Genomic DNA, 15,033 nt, shown 5'->3' with positions numbered 1-15,033 from the left:
CGAACCTCTAGCGGCCTCTTCTGGCTTGGACTGGTTCAAAACTACAAGTAGATACAGAAACACTTGAATGGAAATATGAAAATAAATAGTTTCATTCCATAATTTTCGTTGGATAGAGCTGTGTTAATATTTCGGTACTTACCAAGTTGTAGAGAGTGTCATGTCATCCCTATGCCATGGGAACGAAATACCACCTGGACTTACCATTTATTTTGTCCTTAATACCTGCGTTCTGTTTTGTATGATGTAAGATTGTACATTGTTAATCTGTATTTTGAATAAAAAAATAATAAAAACACCTGAATTTACCGTACAAAACATGCAAACAAACACCCAATGTAACACAATTTGGCTGTTAAAGTATCCTTGAACACCCTTCAGATTTGCTGGGGTGAGTGTTAGCAGCATTTGACATGAACTATTATTGGCTGATTTCAATACTCTAGAAAAAATGTAATCTTCTAAAACCTTACACAGCACATTTTTGCCACACAGGCAAGAAGAAGGTAATGGTTATTGTTAAGGTTAGGGTAGGGACGTCCCAAGGGTACTGGATAGCACTGACCACATTTTCATCTCTCACGCTGTTAATCAGTCACAGATGGATGAAATAATCAGTGACCACAGACCCAGAGAGAGGGGACAATCAAATCAAATGTATTTATATAGCCCTTCGTACATCAGCTGATATCTCAAAGTGCTGTACAGAAACCCAGCCTAAAACCCCAAACAGCAAGCAATGCATGTGAATTACACCACAACGACCAATAATGTTTATCAATAGTATAATATAGGGGCCAAAACTGATTGTGTGCCATATTGGTAACATATTATTGAAAATAGAATGCTTGAGATTTTGAATCAGAACACGTTCTACTTTTATCCACAACGGGGCGACAATCGCCATTGCATTTCTGTGATGCTCTGAATTGAACTCGATCGCCCCTGCGTGGAGAAAAGTAAAACTACTAGCACTGACAATCTGTTGCTGCTTTGCTGCTTCCGCCTTCCCATCCGCAAATGAGAGGCATCAACAATGTCCAACTACTCCAGAGTAATTCATCATGCCACCAGTATATTATGCAGCAACAAAGGTTCCCTGGCCCTCCAGCAATTGCACAGGAAAGTATTCCAGCGTGTTGAAATAACCGAGGACGACTTTTGGTACATCGTAAAGAAGTGTTCTCGGTTTGTTGCGGTGCGGAACCGAGAGAGGACGGACGACTGTGTGATTGTCGCCAAAACGTCGTTGCGACTATGTAAAAATTACACAAAGCAAGATTGCAGAGATTGCCAGGAGCTTCACCTTTGCAAGTATTTTGTTTATGGAAACTGTAGATTTGGGAAAGGCAGGTAAGAGAAACCTCGACCGTGGTGAGTAGTTTTTGCTAGGTTGAAGAGGGGAGTGTCTAGTTAGCAGCAGCATAGCATATATGAGCTAGCTATCACGCCCCCTTTTATTCTGTATTGATCAATCTGGACAAATAGCACCTGCATCCTCTAGTCTAGTCCACTAATGTATGAAAAACTTGTGTTAGCAAATTTTATTATTATCATCAGGTATATTATAAATACAACATATTGCCATATGATGCAGAATTGCCTATTTCCTTAAATTCCTTGATTTGGAACAAGGCATATCATGATCATGAGTTTTCAGTAGCCTACACACAAAAAAAATTATGCTTGATGTCTTTATGGTACACTCCTGTCTGTTTACCTACTCTACTCCGGTCTGTGTGTGTGTGCTGTTCTCTCTCTGTAGGAAGCAGTGTAAGTTCTCCCATGATGTGCGTTCAGAGCATAACTACACGCTCCTGAGGGAGTGCACTCTGCATGAGCTGCACGAGGATGACCTGTTCCTGTTACTGCTGCAGAATGATCCCACCCTGCTGCCGGAGGTAACACATACACACACCAACAGATTGCAGCCCAAATAAATGCTTCACAGAAACACACACAGCAAATTAATTCAGCACAGGCCGCTCCACTACAGACTAGAGCCCCACTACACACCTGGATGGAGCCTTACCATCCAGGAGGCCTGGTGGTCTCCATTATGAAATGAGCCCAGTTCCAATCCCTAGCACCTCTCCCTAAGCCCTTGTAGACTTTCATATACCCTTTCTCCCTTAGATGAATACAGTAGAAACGCAATGCTGTTTCTCATGCTCTCTTTGTGTGTGAATTTGTCTCTTTTGCTCCATGAAGTCTTGCTCCTTTAAGTAAAATGTGGGACATTTCTGCATTACAGGTTTCTGCCCTCAGGGAGTGTAGCAGTGTTCTGAGTGCTCTTTGTGTACGAGCTCATGGGTAGAAGGCGTAGACCTCTATCTTTCTCTCTCACTCTTTTTATCTCTCTCTCATTCTATCTCCCCAAAGAGGGAAGGACAGGAGTAGCTTACATCCTGGCATTCCAGAGAAGGGAATTCTGGACAAGTTTATAGGCAGGTTCAGTGCCAGTGAGAAGGGAATTCTGCACACTGATTGGACGATACAGCTCCGAACCACATGCACCCGTAATCTGATTGGACAACTATACAGAGGCCTTGGAGAGACAAACAAGTTTCTCAAAAAGAAAAAGGAAAAAACGTGTTCAGTTTAACGAGAGTAATGTTGGCTCATCCAGTCTAAACAAATATCACAGTAAATCAATGAAAAGGTTGAGAAGACAAAAGAAAAAAACAATGCGAATACCACCACGTCCAGCCTAAAGCCCAGTGTGGGTGAAGAGTGATCTGAGATGAAGACAAGCCACCACGTCCAGCCTAAAGCCCAGTGTGGGTGAAGAGTGATCTGAGATGAAGACAAGCCACCACGTCCAGCCTAAAGCCCAGTGTGGGTGAAGAGTGATCTGAGATGAAGACAAGCCACCTTGGACCTGTGGGACTTCTTGTGTGTAAAAAAAAAAAAGAACAAAAAAAAGAGCAAACAAAGAATGTTATATTTTTTTAAAGAAAAAATAAAGAAAAAAATGGAAATATAAAAACTTACGCTGTTGATGTGGGTTTGTCCCCAGGAAGTATTCGTTACCCAGAGAGGTAAAGTAGAACTTCTTGGTGTGTGAGGTTAGATCATTTCTTTGGCCGATGACCATGTAAGCCTTCTAAAGGCAACTGCTTGACCCAGCCCCTCTGGTTGGCTATGTGTGACTGCATTTCCACGATGATTGTCTCTGACATTGTTGCCGTGTGTTCCTGACGTCAGGTGTGCTCTCACTACAACAAGGGCTCCGGGCCCCACGGCACATGTACCTTCAGGGACGGCTGCACCAAGGTGCACATGTGCATGCACTTTGTGCATGATGACTGCATGTTCGGGCCTAAGTGCAAGAGGCAGCACGTCATCGACCAGCATGGCCGCCGCATGCTGGAGGAGAGGGGCCTCAGCGGTGACATCATCAACGACCTTCCCTTCGTCTACCAGAACCTCCACCGCCTCAACACACCCACTACACCCTCCATTGCTAAAGGTACATAAATCCCTCCCCTGGAGTGTGTGTGTGTGTGTGTGTGTGTGTGTGTGTGTGTGTGTGTGTGTGTGTGTGTGTGTGTGTGTGTGTGTGTGTGTGTGTGTGTGTGTGTGTGTGTGTGTGTGTGTGTGTGTGTGTGTGTGTGTGTGTGTGTGTGTGTGTGTGTGTGTGTGTGTGTGTGTGTTCGTTCTTTTGGCTTGATCTGCAGTATACAGTGAGGGGGGAAAAAGTATTTGAACCCCTGCAGATTTTGTATGTTTGCCCACTGACAAAGAAATTATCAGTCTATCATTTTAATGGTAGGTTTATTTGAACAGCGAGAGACAGAATAACAACAAAAAAATCCAGAAAAACGCATGTCAAAAATGTTATAAATTGATTTGCATTTTATTGAGGGAAATAAGTATTTGACCCCCTCTCAATCAGAAAGATTTCTGGCTCAAGGTGTCTTTTATACAGGTAACGAGCTGAGATTAGGAGCACACTCTTAAAGGGAGTGCTCCTAATCTCAGCTTGTTACCTGTATAAAAGACACCTGTCCACAGAAGCAATCAATCAATCAGATTCCAAACTCTCCACCATGGCCAAGACCAAAGAGCTCTCCAAGGATGTCAGGGACAAGATTGTAGACCTACACAAGGCTGGAATGGGCTACAAGACCATCGCCAAGCAGTTTGGTGAGAAGGTGACAACAGTTGGTGCGATTATTCGCAAATGGAAGAAACACAAAAGAACTGTCAATCTCCCTCGGCCTGGGGCTCCATGCAAGATCTCACCTCGTGGAGTTGCAATGATCATGAGAACGGTGAGGAATCAGCCCAGAACTACACGGGAGGATCTTGTCAATGATCTGAAGGCAGCTGGGACCATAGTCACCAAGAAAACAATTGGTAACACACTACGCCGTGAAGGACTGAAATCCTGCAGCGCCCGCAAGGTCCCCTTGCTCAAGAAAGCACATATACATGCCCATCTGAAGTTTGCCAATGAATATCTGAATGATTCAGAGGACAACTGGGTGAAAGTGTTGTGGTCAGATGAGACCAAAATGGAGCTCTTTGGCATCAACTTAACTCGCCGTGTTTGGAGGAGGAGGAATGCTGCCTATGACCCCAAGAACCTCCATCCCCACCGTCAAACATGGAGGTGGAAACATGCTTTGGGGGTGTTTTTCTGTTAAGGGGACAGGACAACTTCACCGCATCAAAGGGACGATGGACGGGGCCATGTACCGTCAAATCTTGGGTGAGAACCTCTTTCCCTCAGCCAGGGCATTGAAAATGGGTCGTGGATGGGTATTCCAGGCACGACAATGACCCAAAACACACGGCCAAGGCAACAAAGGAGTGGCTCAAGAAGAAGCACATTAAGGTCCTGGAGTGGCCTAGCCAGTCCCCAGACCTTAATCCCATAGAAAATCTGTGGAGGGAGCTGAAGGTTCGAGTTGCCAAACGTCAGCCTCGAAACCTTAATGACTTGGAGAAGATCTGCAAAGAGGAGTGGGACAAAATCCCTCCTGTGATGTGTGCAAACCTGGTGGCCAACTACAAAAAGCATCTGACCTCTGTGATTGCCAACAAGGGTTTTGCCACCAAGTACTAAGTCATGTTTTGCAGAGGGGTCAAATACTTATTTCCCTCATTAAAATGCAAATCAATTTATAACATTTTTGACATGCGTTTTTCTGGATTTTTTTGTTGTTATTCTGTCTCTCACTGTTCAAATAAACCTACCATTAAAATTATAGACTCATCATTTGTTTGTCAGTGGGCAAACGTACAAAATCAGCAGGGGATCAAATACTTTTTTCCCTCACTGTATGTGTATAATCCCTCTGTATATGTGTGTATCAGAGCGTGTAGGTGAGCTGGTCTCCAGTCCTGTGATCAAGAAAGAGGACAGGAAGGAGATTTGTCTGCATTTCATACGCAGGAACTGTAGATTCCAGGGTGAGCTCTCTTCTCCTTGATGTTATATATTTATTTATTTTTGCCTGTTGAAATTGTATTTGTCACATGCGCTGAATACAACAGGTGTATACATTACCGTGAAATGCTGACTTACAAAGCCTTAACCAACAATGCAGTTTGTGAAACAGTTAAGAAAATATTTACTAAATAAACTAAAGTTAAAAAATAAAATAAAAAGTAACACAATCAAATTTTATAATAATAAGGAGGCTATATACAGGGGGTAGTCAATGTGTGTGGGTACAGGTTAGTCGAGGTGATATGTACAGTACCAGTCAAAAGTTTGGACACACCTACTCATTCGAGGGTTTTTCTTTATTTTTACTATTTTCTACATTGTAGAATAATAGTGAAGACATAACAACTATGAAATAACACATGGAGTCATGTAGTAACCAAAAAAGTGTTAAACGAATCAAAATATTTTTGAGATTCTTCAAAGTAGCCGCCCTTTGCCTAGATGATAGCTTTGCACAGTCTTGGCATTCTCTCAACCAGCTAAATGAGGTACCTGGAATGCATTTAAATTAACAGGTGTGCCTTGTTAATTTGTGGAGTTTTTCTTCTTAATGTGTTTGAGCCAATCAGATGTGTTGTGACAAGGTAGGGGTGGTATACAGAAGATAGCCCTATTTGGTAAAAGACCAAGTCCATATTATGACAAGAACAGCTCAAAAAAAGCAAAGAGAAACGGAAAATGCCATGAAGCACTATGATGAAACTGGCTCTCATGAGGACTGCCACAGGAAAGGAATACCCAGTTAACTCTGCTGCAGAGGATAAGTTCAGTAGAGTTAACTGCACCTCAGATTGCAGCCCAAATAAATGCTTCACTGAGTTCAAGTAACAGTCATAACTCAACATCAACTGTTCAGAGGAGACTGCGTGAATCAGGCCTTCATGGTCGAATTGCTACAAAGAAACCACTACTAAAGGACACTAATAAGAAGAAGAGACATGAAACGTGAGCAATGGACATTAGACCGGTGGAAATCTGTCCTTTGGTCTGATGAGTCCAAATTTGAGATTTTTAGTTCCAGCCGCCTTGTCTTTGTGAGACGCAGAGTAGGTGAACGGATGATCTCCACATGTGTGGTTCCCACCGTGAAGCATAGAGGTGGTGGTGTGATGGTATGGGGTGCTTTGCTGGTGACACTGTTGGTGAATTATTTACACACTTAACCAGCATGGCTACCACATCGTTCTGCAGCGATACGCCATCCCATCTGGTTTGCGCTTAGGGGGACTATCATTTATTTTTCAACAGGACAATGACCCAATAACACCTCCAGGCTGTGTAAGGGCTATTTGACCAAGAAGGAGAGTGATGAAGTGCTGCATCAGATGACCTGGCCTCCACAATCACCCAACCTCAACCCAATTGAGATGGTTTGGGATGAGTTGGACCGTAGAGTGAAGGAAAAGCAGCCAACAAGTGCTCAGCATATGTGGGAACTCCTTCAAGACTGTTGGAAAAGCATTCATCATGAAGCTGGTTGAGAGAATGCCAAGAGTGTGCAAAGCTGTCATAAAGGGTGGCTACTTTGAAGAATCTAAAATATATTTAGATTTGTGTAACACTTGGCTACTACATGATTCCATATGTGTTATTTCATAGTTTTGATGTCTTCATTATTATTCTACAATGTAGAAAATAGTAAAAATAAAGAAGAACCCTTGAATGAGTAGGTGTGTCCAAACTTTTGACTTGTACTGTAGGTAGGGATAAAGTGACTGCATAGATAGTTAACCGTGAGTAGCAGCAATGTAAAAACAAAGGGAGGGGGGGTTCAATGTAAATAGTCTGGGTGGCCATTTGATTAATTGTTCACAGTCTTATAGCTTCAGTGTAGAAGCTGTTAAGGAGCCTTTTGGACCTAGACTTGGCGCGCCCCTTTTGGTATATTTTCTATGCTTTTGGTATGTTTTGTTGTGGTTCTTTCATGCTTGTGTGTGTAATGCGTTTGTGTGCCCAGACCAGTGTATCCGTGTGCATTTTAACTTGCCCTATAAGTGGGAGGTGTTTGATGGGAACGGCTGGATACGCCTGCATCACACTGAGGACATCGAGAGAGCCTTCTGTGACCCCCGGAACACACACAGGTCAGCGTTCACCACTGCCCACTAAAATTGAAAGTGGACTCTTACGCACCTTTCAAACCAAGACATTTTTCCTCCAACTTTAGCATCCTGCTAACTTTTATTTCAGCGAACCAACCTAGTCATGATTGCGGTAAAATTCTGCCTACGGCTTAGTATGAAATGTCGCCGTAATGCACTATGCTCTTAAAGGAAAATTCCACCCAAAACACCTTTATTTTTGTATTTTGGAAGTTATATATCTTAACTTGATTGCTGACATGCAAAACAATTTGGGACTATATCAACAATCGACTAATGAAACAAATACCAAAATATAGTTTTGGGGAGTTTTTCTTTAACCTCTATGGGACCCCTTCCCATTCTCATCCCGTTAACAGGATTGAGTTTGACAACAGCCAGTGGAAAATCAGAGCACCAAATTTAAAACAGCTAATATCTCATAATTCCATTTTCTCAAACAATCAACTATTTTACACCATTTTAAAGATAAACTTCTCGTTAATCTAACCACATTGTCCGATTTCAAAAAGGCTTTACGGCGAAAGCATAAAATTAGATTATGTTAGGACATAAACTTCACAAGAAACACCACACAGCCATTTTCCAAGCAAATAGATGCATCACAAAAACCCAAAACACAGCTAAATGAAGCACTAACCTTTGACGATCTTCATCAGATGACACTCCTAGGACATTATGTTACACAATACATGTATGTTTAATGATAATGTTCATATTATATCCAAAAACAGCCTTTTACATTGGCGCGTAATGTTGAGAAATGTTTTCCCTCCAAACCCCCGGTGAATCAGCACAATGAGCACACACAGTACGTAAATTCTCATCGTAAACATTGATCAATATAGAAGTGTTATGCACAGAATTATAGATACACTTCTCCTAAATGTAATCGCTTTGTCCGATTTCAAAAAAGGTTCACGGCGAAAGCACAATTTGCAATAATCTGAGTACACCCCAGATGACACTAACAACTAGCAAACAGAAACCCGCCATCTTGGAGTAAAAAAAACTAAGAAATTACATTATAAATATTCACTTACCTTTGATTATCTTCATCAGAAGGCACTCCCAGGAATCCCAGCTCCACAATAAATGTTCGATAAAGTTCATATGAGTTCTGTTATACTCACAGACACCATTCAAACAGTTTTAGAAACTTCAGAGTGTTTTCTATCCAAATCTACTAATACTATGCATATTCTAGTTTCTAGGACAGAGTAGTAACCTGTTTAAATTGGGTACGTTTTTCATCCGGCCATGAAAATACTGCCCCCTAGCCCTAAGAGGTTTGAAGCTCTTGATGGTAGCTTGGCAGCACCCTTACTACTATCCTCCTAGCCGTTCCAAACTTTGCGAGGCATGTCACTTCAACAAGCCCAGGACATTAACTGTTTTCGTAACCACACCTGGAAATATTCAACAATAATATCACTGAATGATGAACATATTGGAATAAAGTAGGCTAACGCAATTGAAGGCATCAAATTGTTGCTTACTGAAACTCCGAAAGTCACCATTGTTATAATACATTTGAAGCATAGCCTACCCGTGTGTGGTCAACTATTTCAGCACCGTTTTGCGCTGCTTTGAGACACGCGTGGGGCCTCTTGATAATTCAATCAATGTCAGATTTTTATTTTCACTGAATCTCCATTTGGATGTTGGTTAGGCTACAATTAGGCTGTGGAAATGTTAGCTAAGTTGAGGTAAGTGCTGCTCATAATTGTCTTGTCTAGTTGGCTCATGTATTGATACTGATCAGAACATTTTGGCAGTATGTTATGTGGATTATTGTGCTCTTCACTTGCAGTCGTTTAGTAGCCTAGTCCTACCAGACCAAAAGATTGTGACTTGTCTTAATCAATGTGATTTTCTTTCACTGAATCTCCGTCTGTAGGCTATATTTGGTTAATTCTCTGGCTGGGAAAATAAGTAGAGATGGTATAGCTCATCTATTTGTTCGCTTATTTATCACTGATAGAAACATTTAGCATGCAATAATGTAGCCTAAATCAAATATAGGCCTAACTCCAAAAGCCTGCAGAAGTTGTGAAATATGAACACGAGACATGCTTTTTAAAATCTAGATTGCTTCTATTTTCAGTCGGTTTCATGATAAAGATACTCTCAATCTAAGACCCTACCCCTGCTCCCTAACAAAGCGGTGTGAGGGTAGGAAAGTGATGAAACGTGGATTTAAAAAAAAAAAAAAAAAAAGCATGGGCTTACCTTGGGCTCTGTTTCAAAATAAAACTTTTTTATATGACAGCGGTTCCACACTTTGCCATGACGCAAAAATATCGGCCAGTCCTATCCTTTGTATTTTATACGTTCGTCTCCTTCTATAAAATACACTGAACAGAAATGTGACCGACCACCTCGATTCGGTCTTATGTAGCAAAATTTAAATGGTGTTTTTTTTACCTTGGATAAAAGTAGAGACTCAGAGCCACAAAATGGTATACCATACACTGCAGTGGAGGAACAACGGGAAAGTACTTCTGTTTCAAAAGTTGATAAACTTGTAACCTCACTTTTGAGAAAATGTCCCTTGAATGTTTTGGTACACCTTTTCTCTGTCTATTGTTCGCACCCTCTTAAGCCATAGCCCCACCCATCTCTTTTTAATGATTCACATGTGAGGCCATGTGCTGAACAGGGTGAGTAAGGCAGTGTAGTAAACAACCAAAGATTAAGACTAAAAGTGGTGAAAGTAGTGGCCTACAATAAGGAAAAACTCCAGGTAAAAATACACTTTATTTAGTCCTTGGCCTTTATCCTAATCTGACTTTGGTGCAGGTCATGTTGTTATTCACATTACCGTCTCTGGCAAACACACACTATATCAAATAAAATCTAAGTATATTTGTCACATGCACAGGATACAGAAGGTGTAAACGGTACAGTGAAATGGTTATCAAAAATAATGTGTCCAGATAAAAAATAATGTCTAAATATTTTATAATTATTAGATGATGCTTACCCAGACAGACACACTTGTCTAAATTGATGGGTCATGTGAAACAAATGCTATAACCACCTGCCAGCCACATCTACTTAATTGGATTGGTCACTATTGTCTAGACACGTTCATGAAATACAATAAATAGAATGTCGTAATCACTCCCAGACACACCTGGCTAACTTGATGGGTCATGTAATCTGGCAAAGTGGAGTCTTTTGTTTAGACATGTAGCAAAAAAATGAACCATAATCCCAACCCATACTACTAGCAATACAAACTGATTGTCATAGCTAGCCACCATGCATGAAATGCTATAGTATGAACCTGCAGCTATCTAAAGCTTACCAACTAGGTTCAATGTTAGCTAGCTAACATTAGGCTTTAACTAGCAATGCAAATGGCTTTCTAAGATACTAATAATATTACTACACAGATCATACATGTAACGTTAGCTAGCGAGCCAGCAAGCTGCTGTTCCCAAGCTAGCTAACAGTACGCTTTAACTTGCAATGAAAACAACTTTCTAATGTAATTTGAAATGTACAGTATAATATCTAAAAATGAAGCTAGATTCTTATACATGGATTGAACGCTTCACGGCAGACTGGAACCCATTTTTACTCCGTTACAACTTGTTTGGCCCCGTTGTGTCAAGTCACTCCAGTTCACACAGTCCATCACAACTTTTCCCTCTGATCTTTGTCGATAGCGCCTGCTAAATTGGTTAACATGTATGCTCTCGTTGACTGGCCCTCGCTTCATATTCGTCGCCAAACCCACTGGCTCCAGGTCATCTATAAGTCTCTCCTAGGTAAAGTCCCGCCTTATCTCAGCTCACTGGTCACCATAGCAGCACCCACCCGTACGTAGCACGCGCTCCAGCAGGTATATCTCACTGGTCATCCCCACAGCCAATTCCTCCTTTGGCCGCCTTTCCTTCCAGTTCTCTGCTACCAATGACTGGAATGAATTGCAAAAATCACTGAAGCTGGAGACCCATATCTCCCTCACTAACTTTAAGCACCAGCTGTCAGAGCAGCTCACAGATCACTGCACCTGTACATAGCCCATCTGTCAACAGCCCATCCAACTACCTCATCCCCATACTGTGTTTTTTTGTTGTTGTTTTTTTGCTCCTTTGCACCCCAGTATCTCTACTTGCACATTCATCTTCTCCACATCTATCACTCCGGTGTTTAATTGCTAAATTGTAATTAATTCGCCACTATGGCCTATTTATTGCCTACCTCCCTTATCTTACCTCATTTGCACACACTGTATATAGACTTTTTCTCGATTGTGTTATTGATTGTGTTTTTTTATTCCATGTGAAACTCTGTGTTGTTGTTTGAGTCGCACTGCTTTGCTTTATCTTGGCCAGGTCGCAGTTGTAAATGAAAACTTGTTCTCAACTAGCCTACCTGGTTAAATAAAGGTGAAATAAAATACATTCAGGGCACCAATGTTTTCGAGAGCAGTAGCAACACTTTTGCAGTTCTCCATTGATAACGTTATATCTTTCAAAAAAGCTGCAGTAACAAGGGTCATTTACACATACTGAGCAGCTCACGTTATAGACATAAGCATGCGAAATCGAAAACTGTGATTATTAAAAAGATTATTGAACCCAAAACTGAACTTACCTCAAAAAGCACTAATCGCTCTGCACTAGTAGTATCCTAAACCTATCGATGTTACATTTAGCTGGGTGAAATATGGTGTAATAGAAATAAAGCCCTGCTAATGAAGTAAAAAACGTCCTCCCTCGTCTTAAACGGCATCGACCGCCACTGTCGTCCACCCATATCGGCCCACATGCACTCTCTCTCTTTAACTTGCCGGCATGTGCACGCGAGATATAAAAGGCTTATCCAAGTAAGAATGTGGTAAAAATAGAACTGTATGAACTGGGTTCCAATAAACATTAGCAGATTTTTTTTTACAGGCAACATACCGTAAAGTCTGACTGTAAAATTAAAACAATTCATGAATGTCTCCCTCTCTCTCTCTCTCAGCCCGGGCTCTCGGCCAGTAGACTTCCTAACGATGACACAGGAGTCGGACCCCGTGCGGCGCCTGTCCACGGTTTCCTCAGTAACAAAGCCGGCTCACTACATCCTGACCACTGAGTGGGTGTGGTACTACAAGGGCGACCACGAGAACTGGATTGAGTTTGGAAGACCCGTGAGTCTGGAGGGAGAAGGGGAGGCATTGAGCTTTGTGGTGGTTGTTTTGTGGTTGAGATGTGGTTGAGAGGATTCAGTGATGTTAAGTTGTTGTGGTTGAGTTATGGTTTTAGAGCATTCAGTATTGATAAGGGACAAGATTCAATGCAAGGCGCTCTATAGAGCAGCACGTTACTCTAGAGTTTTAATTTAGCATGAGCCGACATGCACAGCGTTTACCGTGAATGCTATCTCCGCGAATGTCGGGGAAATTACCATTGAAAGGCGCATTGTCGGCTGTCCAGTGTGCTGCTCTATAAAACGCCTTGGATTGAATCCCGGCTAAAATATGTATTGGTGTTGCGGTCAGGACGATAAACAGCGTACGACATCCCTCTCGTCCCGGGAGCTGGAAGAAGCGTACCTGGCAGACAGATCTGCTGAGGTCACCATTATGAAAGGTCACCGCAACTACTACCTCAGTTTTCAAGGTAAAGCTCTTATTATATCCCCAACATGCACCTGCACTGAAATAGCTGTCTAATAAATAAACCTGATCAATATGTTTATATCAAAACATGCAGTGACCAGGACAAGGAGTCATTCATCTTTGACCTCTCCCTTCCTTCTCTTTATTGTACCCTTCCTTTCTCTGCCCTACCCTCATCTCCTCTGCCCCTCTCCTCATCAACTTGTCCTCCACTTTCAAACCTTCCTGCAGACATGTACCAGCGGAACCCCAAACACAACACCAAGAGGAGGGTGCGTCGCCGACCACGCTTCATCTCCGTCATGGAAGTGGAGAACAAGACTGCACCGTAGAGAGAGAGAGAGAGAGAGAAGGAAGGAAGGGAGAGAAAATAAATGGGAGGAATAAATGGGCAGATCTGTTCCTCTCTGAATGAATGTAGTACCTTTACTCTGGATCTGGTGAGTGGGGATAAATTGGACTGGCCGACAGTCACCCCAATACAACACAGTATGTAAATCACTCGATACCACAGGGATGACTACCAGATACAGCCATGAAGAGCCAGCAACAGGAAATCAGTGTGTTGATCATTTCAAATAATGTTACTGATATAATATGCATTTTGTTTGCAATCATTTTTTGGGGGTTCATTGGAAAACCTGGTGCCCTCAACTGAAGTCTGTTTTTACGTTTTCTGTAAGCAAGTAATCAATATCTAGGTACAACTCGTCTTTTATGTACAAACTGTCTGACTGTAGACAAATGAGGAAGTACGTTTTTTTATTTCCTGTATATTTTAACATTTAGAATATCTATCAAGTTATGAGTTAATCGCGGTCTGTAGTATATAACTCTATTTCCTAGCATGCATCTCTATATTTGTGTAAAGATGTAATAAACTATAGACTGGTCTGCCATGTTTATTTGTGGAATAGTTTTGTCTATTTTATGTTAACCAAGCAGGGGCGGAAATCCCGGGGGGACACGACCCCCCCATCCTGGGAAAAATATGATTTGTCCCCCCCAATATATCACTGAAACATAACTATGTAATTTAAATAATATTAATAATACGCAATGAAAGCAATTGTGCTGATTATAGACACTTAATAGCGCGTTTTTAAGTTTCAAAAGATTGCAACCCCCCCCCACCCTTTGCCTCACAATGGTTTGATCCACTGCCAGTTCCTTAGCTTGCTAGGTAACAGAGAGGTCGTATCTACTGTCTGAAAGGCACTCAATGCACGTAACTGACGTGAGGTTAATCCAGTCAATCGCGCACACACACTAGCTGAATATGCAGAGCTAGCGCGCAAATATTAACTATTAAGCTAGCTAGTATCTATTCCATTTATGTGGCGTCGTCAAAGATGGAATCAGCATGCAGATGATGTAAGTTAGTGCTTCAAAGTCCCTGTGATAAGGTTAGCGATAAACTGAAATCCAAACTGAACAGAACTACACTCTCTTCTACCATTGTCTTAAATATATTTAATGGTCTCGTTGCAAAAGCTAAATTGTCGCAAGGGAACTTTTATTTATTTTATTTCACCTTTATTTAACCCGGGTAGCAAAGATTATAGCAAACACCACTGAAACTGAATTGGTGCTCGCTAGCTTTGCAAATTCAGCTATTGTTGGAAGCCAGCCAATATGAAACAAACTATTAAAATTAGAAAAGGTTGCAGCATATGTTGTGTAAATGGTGAACTCATACAGCTGTCAACTCTTGTCATTTTAATCCGTTTCACATTTGCTAGCTACCTTTTACATCGAAGCCCAACTAGAATGATTGAAGATGATAGAAGCTCATCTCCTACTGTAAATAACCTACACACTGTGTGTGTAGCCAGCCAGCCAGCCAG

General features: G+C 41.6%; 1 protein-coding gene across 1 annotated transcript; it reads left to right on the top strand.

The window, feature by feature from the left end:
- The first annotated feature begins 971 nt into the window (after window positions 1-971).
- Window positions 972-14,087, top strand: parp12b (poly (ADP-ribose) polymerase family, member 12b). Its single transcript, XM_014152861.3, has 8 exons — window positions 972-1,353; window positions 1,766-1,901; window positions 3,208-3,472; window positions 5,326-5,421; window positions 7,419-7,545; window positions 12,547-12,715; window positions 13,067-13,187; window positions 13,418-14,087. Exons 1-8 carry the CDS (start codon window positions 1,037-1,039, stop codon window positions 13,516-13,518), a joined length of 1,332 nt encoding a protein of 443 aa, XP_014008336.1. The 5' UTR covers window positions 972-1,036; the 3' UTR covers window positions 13,519-14,087.
- Window positions 14,088-15,033: the final 946 nt, after the last annotated feature.

Source organism: Salmo salar, chromosome 17 (genome assembly GCF_965601325.2).
Source record: "Salmo salar chromosome 17, fSalSal1, whole genome shotgun sequence".
Lineage (NCBI taxonomy): Eukaryota > Metazoa > Chordata > Actinopteri > Salmoniformes > Salmonidae > Salmo > Salmo salar.
Note: the sequence above shows the minus strand (reverse complement) of the source record. Positions and strands in the feature narration are given on the sequence as shown.